The sequence below is a fragment of the Bidens hawaiensis genome, unplaced genomic scaffold, assembly GCF_021521415.1.
Source record: "Bidens hawaiensis isolate Kalapana, Puna unplaced genomic scaffold, B.hawaiensis_p1.1 tig00017819_1, whole genome shotgun sequence".
NCBI classification, from domain to species: domain Eukaryota; kingdom Viridiplantae; phylum Streptophyta; class Magnoliopsida; order Asterales; family Asteraceae; genus Bidens; species Bidens hawaiensis.
Window position 1 is genome coordinate 37,119 of NW_027492689.1, and position 10,215 is coordinate 47,333.

The 10,215-nt window shown below is 28.5% G+C and overlaps 1 protein-coding gene across 1 annotated transcript; it reads left to right on the top strand.

Moving 5' to 3' along the window:
* The first annotated feature begins 297 nt into the window (after positions 1-297).
* LOC143554728 (spermidine synthase 1-like) lies at positions 298-9,091 on the top strand. Its single transcript, XM_077044427.1, has 9 exons — positions 298-415; positions 7,670-7,746; positions 7,823-7,945; positions 8,082-8,186; positions 8,264-8,336; positions 8,412-8,483; positions 8,551-8,746; positions 8,830-8,959; positions 9,023-9,091. The coding sequence occupies exons 1-9, from the start codon at positions 298-300 to the stop codon at positions 9,089-9,091; spliced, it is 963 nt and encodes a 320-aa protein (XP_076900542.1).
* Positions 9,092-10,215: the final 1,124 nt, after the last annotated feature.

Consider the following 10,215-nt stretch of genomic DNA (forward strand, 5'->3'; position numbering starts at 1 on the left):
CGTGACAGTTTATGAAGATCTGTTGTTGTGGATGCTCTTAGAAAATATAATCCGAGCCTGAGCTTTAGAACAAGAGCTCTCGTAAGTCAAAACGAGACGAGGTGGAGGCTAGTGGAGTATAAAGGACCATATTGTAGTAAGAAGATAATAGTGGTAATTAAGTGTAAATTGATGATTGAACAAAAAATATCGTGTATATAACGATATGCTTCGTCTTGTTCACAATTGCTTGCGTTTGGAGAAGAATCACACACACACACACATTCAATTTTGAACAAACACATAGAGAGACGTCAAATGGCTGAACAAACCACCGGCGCCGCCGTGAAGAGGCCGAGGGAAGAAGAAGACAACGGTGGTGATATGCCGTCGATTATTTCTGGATGGTTTTCTGAAATTAGCCCAATGTGGCCTGGTAACTATTATTCTTAATTCTTTATAGTTTTGTTCATTTGATGTTGAATTGGGATTTAATAGTGAATACCCTTTTCATTTATACACCATTTGAGGATGTAAAGGTGGTTAATTTAGCTCATGGGTTGATTCTTGATAGGCTTTTATTTTGTTAATTTGAAAAAAAAAATCATTTTTTTTGTAAAAGGTTAACTGATTCTTGGTTTTGGTTTTTGGGTTAAAGTACACTATATAATTTTATTATTTTTTGTTCATTTATAGATCATTTAAGGATGTAAAGGTGGTTAATTTACCTCATGGGTTGATTCTTGATAGGCTTTTATTTTGTTAATTTGAAAAAAAAAATCATTTTTTTTGTAAAAGGTTAACTAATTCTTGGTTTTGGTTTTTGGGTTAAAGTACACTATATAATTTTATTATTTTTTGTTCATTTATAGATCATTTAAGGATGTAAAGGTGGTTATTTACCTCATGGGTTGATTCTTTATAGGCTTTTATTTTGTTAATTTGAAAAAAAAAACATTTTTTTTTGTAAAAGGTTAACTGATTCTTGGTTTTGGTTTTTGGGTTAAAGTACACTATATAATTTTATTATTTTTTGTTCATTTATAGATCATTTAAGGATGTAAAGGTGGTTAATTTACCTCATGGGTTGATTCTTTATAGGCTTTTATTTTGTTAATTTGAAAAAAAAAAATCATTTTCTTTGTAAAAGGTTAACTGATTCTTGGTTTTGGTTTTTGGGTTAAAGTACACTATATAATTTTATTATTTTTTGTTCATTTATAGATCATTTAAGGATGTAAAGGTGGTTAATTTACCTCATGGGTTGATTCTTTATAGGCTTTTATTTTGTTAATTTGAAAAACAAAAATTCATTTGAAAAAAAAATCATTTTTTTTGTAAAGGGTTAACTGATTCTTGGTTTTGGTTTTTGGGTTCAAGTACACTATATAATTTTATTATTTTTTGTTCATTTATAGATCATTTAAGGATGTAAAGGTGGTTAATTTACCTCATGGGTTGATTCTTGATAGGCTTTTATTTTGTTAATTTGAAAAAAAAAATCATTTTTTTTGTAAAAGGTTAACTGATTCTTGGTTTTGGTTTTTGGGTTAAAGTACACTATATAATTTTATTATTTTTTGTTCATTTATAGATCATTTAAGGATGTAAAGGTGGTTAATTTACCTCATGGGTTGATTCTTTATAGGCTTTTATTTTGTTAATTTGAAAAACAAAAATTCATTTGAAAAAAAAATCATTTTTTTTTGTAAAGGGTTAACTGATTCTTGGTTTTGGTTTTTGGGTTGAAGTACACTATATAATTTTATTATTTTTTGTTCATTTATAGATCATTTAAGGATGTAAAGGTGGTTAATTTACCTCATGGGTTGATTCTTGATAGGCTTTTATTTTGTTAATTTGAAAAAAAAATCATTTTTTTTTGTAAAAGGTTAACTGATTCTTGGTTTTGGTTTTTGGGTTAAAGTACACTATATAATTTTATTATTTTTTGTTCATTTATAGATCATTTAAGGATGTAAAGGTGGTTAATTTACCTCATGGGTTGATTCTTTATAGGCTTTTATTTTGTTAATTTGAAAAACAAAAATTCATTTGAAAAAAAAATCATTTTTTTTGTAAAGGGTTAACTGATTCTTGGTTTTGGTTTTTGGGTTCAAGTACACTATATAATTTTATTATTTTTTGTTCATTTATAGATCATTTAAGGATGTAAAGGTGGTTAATTTACCTCATGGGTTGATTCTTGATAGGCTTTTATTTTGTTAATTTAAAAAAAAAAATCATTTTTTTTGTAAAAGGTTAACTGATTCTTGGTTTTGGTTTTTGGGTTAAAGTACACTATATAATTTTATTATTTTTTGTTCATTTATAGATCATTTAAGGATGTAAAGGTGGTTAATTTACCTCATGGGTTGATTCTTTATAGGCTTTTATTTTGTTAATTTGAAAAACAAAAATTCATTTGAAAAAAAAATCAATTTTTTTGTAAAGGGTTAACTGATTCTTGGTTTTGGTTTTTGGGTTCAAGTACACTATATAATTTTATTATTTTTTGTTCATTTATAGATCATTTAAGGATGTAAAGGGGGTTAATTTACCTCATGGGTTGATTCTTGATAGGCTTTTATTTTGTTAATTTGAAAAAAAAAATCATTTTTTTTGTAAAAGGTTAACTAATTCTTGGTTTTGGTTTTTGGGTTAAAGTACACTATATAATTTTATTATTTTTTGTTCATTTATAGATCATTTAAGGATGTAAAGGTGGTTATTTACCTCATGGGTTGATTCTTTATAGGCTTTTATTTTGTTAATTTGAAAAAAAAAATCATTTTTTTTTGTAAAAGGTTAACTGATTCTTGGTTTTGGTTTTTGGGTTAAAGTACACTATATAATTTTATTATTTTTTGTTCATTTATAGATCATTTAAGGATGTAAAGGTGGTTAATTTACCTCATGGGTTGATTCTTTATAGGCTTTTATTTTGTTAATTTGAAAAAAAAAAATCATTTTCTTTGTAAAAGGTTAACTGATTCTTGGTTTTGGTTTTTGGGTTAAAGTACACTATATAATTTTATTATTTTTTGTTCATTTATAGATCATTTAAGGATGTAAAGGTGGTTAATTTACCTCATGGGTTGATTCTTTATAGGCTTTTATTTTGTTAATTTGAAAAACAAAAATTCATTTGAAAAAAAAATCATTTTTTTTGTAAAGGGTTAACTGATTCTTGGTTTTGGTTTTTGGGTTCAAGTACACTATATAATTTTATTATTTTTTGTTCATTTATAGATCATTTAAGGATGTAAAGGTGGTTAATTTACCTCATGGGTTGATTCTTGATAGGCTTTTATTTTGTTAATTTGAAAAAAAAAATCATTTTTTTTGTAAAAGGTTAACTGATTCTTGGTTTTGGTTTTTGGGTTAAAGTACACTATATAATTTTATTATTTTTTGTTCATTTATAGATCATTTAAGGATGTAAAGGTGGTTAATTTACCTCATGGGTTGATTCTTTATAGGCTTTTATTTTGTTAATTTGAAAAACAAAAATTCATTTGAAAAAAAAATCATTTTTTTTTGTAAAGGGTTAACTGATTCTTGGTTTTGGTTTTTGGGTTGAAGTACACTATATAATTTTATTATTTTTTGTTCATTTATAGATCATTTAAGGATGTAAAGGTGGTTAATTTACCTCATGGGTTGATTCTTGATAGGCTTTTATTTTGTTAATTTGAAAAAAAAATCATTTTTTTTTGTAAAAGGTTAACTGATTCTTGGTTTTGGTTTTTGGGTTAAAGTACACTATATAATTTTATTATTTTTTGTTCATTTATAGATCATTTAAGGATGTAAAGGTGGTTAATTTACCTCATGGGTTGATTCTTTATAGGCTTTTATTTTGTTAATTTGAAAAACAAAAATTCATTTGAAAAAAAAATCATTTTTTTTGTAAAGGGTTAACTGATTCTTGGTTTTGGTTTTTGGGTTCAAGTACACTATATAATTTTATTATTTTTTGTTCATTTATAGATCATTTAAGGATGTAAAGGTGGTTAATTTACCTCATGGGTTGATTCTTGATAGGCTTTTATTTTGTTAATTTAAAAAAAAAAAATCATTTTTTTTGTAAAAGGTTAACTGATTCTTGGTTTTGGTTTTTGGGTTAAAGTACACTATATAATTTTATTATTTTTTGTTCATTTATAGATCATTTAAGGATGTAAAGGTGGTTAATTTACCTCATGGGTTGATTCTTTATAGGCTTTTATTTTGTTAATTTGAAAAACAAAAATTCATTTGAAAAAAAAATCAATTTTTTTGTAAAGGGTTAACTGATTCTTGGTTTTGGTTTTTGGGTTCAAGTACACTATATAATTTTATTATTTTTTGTTCATTTATAGATCATTTAAGGATGTAAAGGGGGTTAATTTACCTCATGGGTTGATTCTTGATAGGCTTTTATTTTGTTAATTTGAAAAAAAAATCATTTTTTTTGTAAAAGGTTAACTGATTCTTGGTTTTGGTTTTTGGGTTAAAGTACACTATATAATTTTATTATTTTTTGTTCATTTATAGATCATTTAAGGATGTAAAGGTGGTTAATTTACCTCATGGGTTGATTCTTTATAGGCTTTTATTTTGTTAATTTGAAAAACAAAAATTCATTTGAAAAAAAAATCATTTTTTTTTTGTAAAGGGTTAACTGATTCTTGGTTTTGGTTTTTGGGTTCAAGTACACTATATAATTTTATTATTTTTTGTTCATTTATAGATCATTTAAGGATGTAAAGGTGGTTAATTTAGCTCATGGGTTGATTCTTGATAGGCTTTTATTTTGTTAATTTGAAAAAAAAAATCATTTTTTTTGTAAAAGGTTAACTGATTCTTGGTTTTGGTTTTTGGGTTAAAGTACACTATATAATTTTATTATTTTTTGTTCATTTATAGGTCATTTAAGGATGTAAAGGTGGTTAATTTACCTCATGGGTTGATTCTTTATAGGCTTTTATTTTGTTAATTTGAAAAACAAAAATTCATTTGAAAAAAAAATCATTTTTTTTGTAAAGGGTTAACTGATTCTTGGTTTTGGTTTTTGGGTTCAAGTACACTATATAATTTTATTATTTTTTGTTCATTTATAGATCATTTAAGGATGTAAAGGTGGTTAATTTACCTCATGGGTTGATTCTTGATAGGCTTTTATTTTGTTAATTTGAAAAAAAAAATCATTTTTTTTGTAAAAGGTTAACTGATTCTTGGTTTTGGTTTTTGGGTTAAAGTACACTATATAATTTTATTATTTTTTGTTCATTTATAGATCATTTAAGGATGTAAAGGTGGTTAATTTACCTCATGGGTTGATTCTTTATAGGCTTTTATTTTGTTAATTTGAAAAACAAAAATTCATTTGAAAAAAAAATCATTTTTTTTGTAAAGGGTTAACTGATTCTTGGTTTTGGTTTTTGGGTTAAAGTACACTATATAATTTTATTATTTTTTGTTCATTTATAGATCATTTAAGGATGTAAAGGTGGTTAATTTACCTCATGGGTTGATTCTTTATAGGCTTTTATTTTGTTAATTTGAAAAACAAAAATTCATTTGAAAAAAAAATCATTTTTTTTTGTAAAGGGTTAACTGATTCTTGGTTTTGGTTTTTGGGTTGAAGTACACTATATAATTTTATTATTTTTTGTTCATTTATAGATCATTTAAGGATGTAAAGGTGGTTAATTTACCTCATGGGTTGATTCTTGATAGGCTTTTATTTTGTTAATTTGAAAAAAAAATCATTTTTTTTTGTAAAAGGTTAACTGATTCTTGGTTTTGGTTTTTGGGTTCAAGTGCACTATATAGTTTTATTATTTTTTGTTCATTTATAGATCATTTAAGGATGTAAAGGTGGTTAATTTAGCTCATGGGTTGATTCTTGATAGGCTTTTATTTTGTTAATTTGAAAAAAAAAATCATTTTTTTTGTAAAAGGTAACTGATTCTTGGTTTTGGTTTTTGGGTTAAAGTACACTATATAATTTTATTATTTTTTGTTCATTTATAGATCATTTAAGGATTTAAAGGTGGTTAATTTATCTCATGGGTTGATTCTTTATAGGCTTTTATTTTGTTAATTTGAAAAAAAAAATTCATTTGAAAAAAAAATCATTTTTTTTGTAAAGGGTTAACTGATTCTTGGTTTTGGTTTTTGGGTTCAAGTACACTATATAATTTTATAATTTTTTGTTCATTTATAGATCATTTAAGGATGTAAAGGTGGTTAATTTACCTCATGGGTTGATTCTTGATAGGCTTTTATTTTGTTAATTTGAAAAAAAAAATCATTTTTTTTTGTAAAAGGTTAGCTGATTCTTGGTTTTGGTTTTTGGGTTAAAGTACACGATATAATTTTATTATTTTTGTTCATTTATAGATCATTTAAGGATGTAAAGGTAGGTTAATTTACCTCTTGGGTTGATTCTTTATAGGGTTTTATTTTGTTAATTTAAAAAAAGAAATCATTTTTTAATTAAGGGTTTATCGATTCTTGGTTTTTGAAAGGGATGTTATATATGGACACTAGCTTGTCAAGGCGTATACGGCTCGTATAGGTACAAAGGTGTCAGACCTACTATGTTACCTACGCCTATACAAGGCAAATAGCCTATACAAGTTGTAAAGACAGACGCTCCCGGTTATCGTATAAAAATAACAAAAATTAGGGTGTGTTTTTTTTTAAGAATTTGTTATGTAATCCTATCAAAAAGTTATATATTTTTTAATATAAAACTTAAAAATAATTGATATACGATTCATATAGCTGTATACGACTCGTATATATTGGACCTCTGGTGTCTAGGGCCGTCCAAACCGCTCGTCGCTCGCTCGCCGCTCGCTCGAAAATTGCTCGGAAATTGCTCGCTCGTTTTTTTGCTCGATTGAAAACGAGCCGCTCTGCTCGGTTTGGTTTGTAAACGAGCCAAGCAACGAGCAAGGGTCTGCTCGGTTCGGTTCGGCTCGAATATTTTTAATTATTTTTATGTATAATTATATATGAACAAATATATAAATATATAGACAAAACACATAAATATAAGCTTCCAATTATTTTTACCCCTTTAAAAACTTCATATTCCGTCAATTTTATAGTTTTATTTGTTCGATTCAAGTTTTTAGAATACGTTTACGTGATCATTATATCTCACTCTAAACTTACTTTTAATAAAAATTTACAATATATTACATGTTTGTTTAAAAACTACTAATTTATTTATAAAATATATTATTTACAACCTTCAAATTTGTTTCTTATTGAAAATTTTATATTGAAAAATAAATAAATAATGCTCGAAATCGCTCGATGTTTGATCGAAAAATGCTCGATTCGATTTTGGCTTGTTTCGGTTTTTGCTCGGTTCGAATTTCAGCCGTTCGGTTCGGTTGTAAACGAGCCAAGCAACGAGCAACCCTTCGCTCGGTTCGGCTCGGCTCGTGAACAGCCCTACTGGTGTCTGGTTATAAGGGCCTGGTGTTTGTATAGTGCATACTGATAAGCATTACATATTTCTCCAAAATTTAAGTTCAAAAGCATTCGTTTGATACTCATAAGTCAAAAGGTGGACAATAATAATGAAAATAGGGGGTTGTACCTTTTCTTTTATGGCTGTTTTACTATTGCCTTTTTAGTTTTTTATTTTGGTATGAATCCAGTAGTTGTAATGTACATATTGCAGGAGAAGCACACTCTTTGAAGGTGGAAAAAGTGTTGTATGAGGGCAAATCTGATTACCAGAAAGTTATGGTATTTCAGGTATTTGATTTATCATTTTTTTCGCCTTTTTTCATTTGTCACTTTAGTATAAAAGATGTGTTGATTTTTGTTACAGTCTGCAACGTATGGGAAAGTTCTTGTTTTGGATGGCGTAATTCAACTTACCGAGAGAGATGAATGCGCGTATCAAGAAATGATTACTCATCTTCCTCTTTGTTCAATCCCAAATCCCAAAAAGGTTCGGTTTTTTTGTTTACAACTATTTACATGAATCTTTAATGGATAAATAACGTCACGTTAATCGTGTGTGTTTGTTCATAACCGTTAACGAAAACAAAAGTTTCAAACTTGACTGACTTTATGATAATTTGTAGGTTCTGGTTGTTGGAGGAGGAGACGGTGGTGTATTGCGTGAAGTAGCTCGCCATTCTTCTGTTGAACACATAGATATTTGTGAGATCGATAAGATGGTCGTTGATGTGAGTATTCGTGATCTTTTTAATTTCTGAACTTCATTTTATTCAAAATGTTTAATAACTTAATATGTTTATTTCAGGTTTCTAAAGAGTTTTTTCCTGGTGTAGCTGTCGGGTTTGATGATCCGCGTGTCAAACTCCACATAGGCGATGGTATATACAATATATAAACTTTTGTTACAATTTAATTATTTAGTATTTTTCTACAATTTTTTTTTAAACTTGCAGGAGTTGCATTCTTGAAGGCTGCTCCTGAAGGAAGCTATGATGCGGTTATAGTCGATTCTTCCGATCCCGTTGGTATGCACACTCGGGCCCCCTGCTCTATGTAACTAATTCAATACGCTGACATGGCAACTATCTTCAGGTCCCGCACAAGAGCTTTTTGAGAAGCCGTTTTTTGAGTCGGTTGCTAAAGCACTTCGACCCGGTGGTGTTGTGTGCACGCAGGCGGAGAGCATATGGCTTCATATGCACATAATTGAAGGTATTGTTGCAAATTGTCGCCAGGTGTTTAAAGGGTCTGTTAATTACGCATGGACAACCGTTCCTACGTATCCTAGGTAATCTTGTGCTGCATATGTTTTTTTTCATGAAACGACGTCATGTTTTAATTAAAAATTTGTGTCCCGTAATACGAATGCAGTGGTGTTATTGGGTTCATGTTGTGTTCGACTGAGGGACCCGAGGTTGATTTCAAGAACCCAATCAACCCAGTAGACGAAAATGGCAACGCAGGCAAATCTATAGGGCCTTTGAAGTTTTACAACAAAGAGGTAATAATCTTGATAAAGGATCATTTTTTTGGATGTTTTATTGATTATTTTTGCATTTTATAGATCCACACGGCCGCTTTCAGTCTGCCTTCTTTCGCAAAGAAGTTGATCGAAGCAAAATGCTCAAAGTGACGGGCGAAGAGACCTTGAATGAATAGGTGTTGTTGGATTTCAAATAATAAATTAAGGTTTTGTTTTTGTATGAAGTTTCTTATATTTGGTAGTAGTATTTAATGAACTTTTGGGTTCATGAGTAGTATAACTTTGCTTTGGTTGATCTTTTGAAGATTTGATTCGAGTTATATTGGGCCAGAATCGGTTCTTGGGCTACTGGACTGCACTTCACAGCCCAAAAGTTAACCTGAATGTAGTGATTACATCTAAACAGAAGGCACGCAGGCAACATGTTAAAACCAAATGGAACCAATTTCAAATCAATTTAAATCCTAACCCGTTTTACCTGTCATGGAGTTGTTTCTAATGCTAGCCGGTTTGCGTCGGTTTGGTTTGTACTCTATTTAACTCAATATAGACCGATTTCGATCCGGTTTTATGCACCTATATGAACATTAAATGGTATATTGCAATTTTAGTGGATCAAACTATCAAAGTACCATTTATAAGAAGGATGTGTGGGACTGTTTGATGACATCTTCGGCCCATGTTAGTTATTGGGCTGGTTCATTTTAATCTGTTGTGTTTTATTACTTTGTTTTTGTTTGACCACTTAACCTTGCATATTTGCATTTGCAATGGTTTGAAACTTTGAATCCACACCACTTTTATAAGGGTAAAAACCATACTATAATAGATTCTAGGTTATGTTTTATAACTTTTTTTTAATTCATATGTTTGTTAGAGCATTTACAACAACTCCTTCGTAAATATATGTTTATGAGTGTAATCTCTATATGTTATGGAGTAGTTGTGACCACTTAACCTTGCATATTTGCATTTGCAACTTGTGAGTGGAGTAGTGAATAGTTATTGTTCATGAGTAATTTAAAAAAAAACACTGTTCACAAGCTATAAACTTTTACTAATATTTAAAAGTGGTTATAAGTGAAGGAGCAAAAACCTAATGAAAAAGATATAAAAACATATTATTTAATTGAAAATAAAAAAATAGTGATTTTTAGTGGAATTATAGAGATGGAGTTAAATGATCTATTGAGAATGCTCTCTTACAGACTACTATAAATTCTAGAGCTATCACATATATATAGTTATTTTTTTGTTTTTAAGTACCAATATTA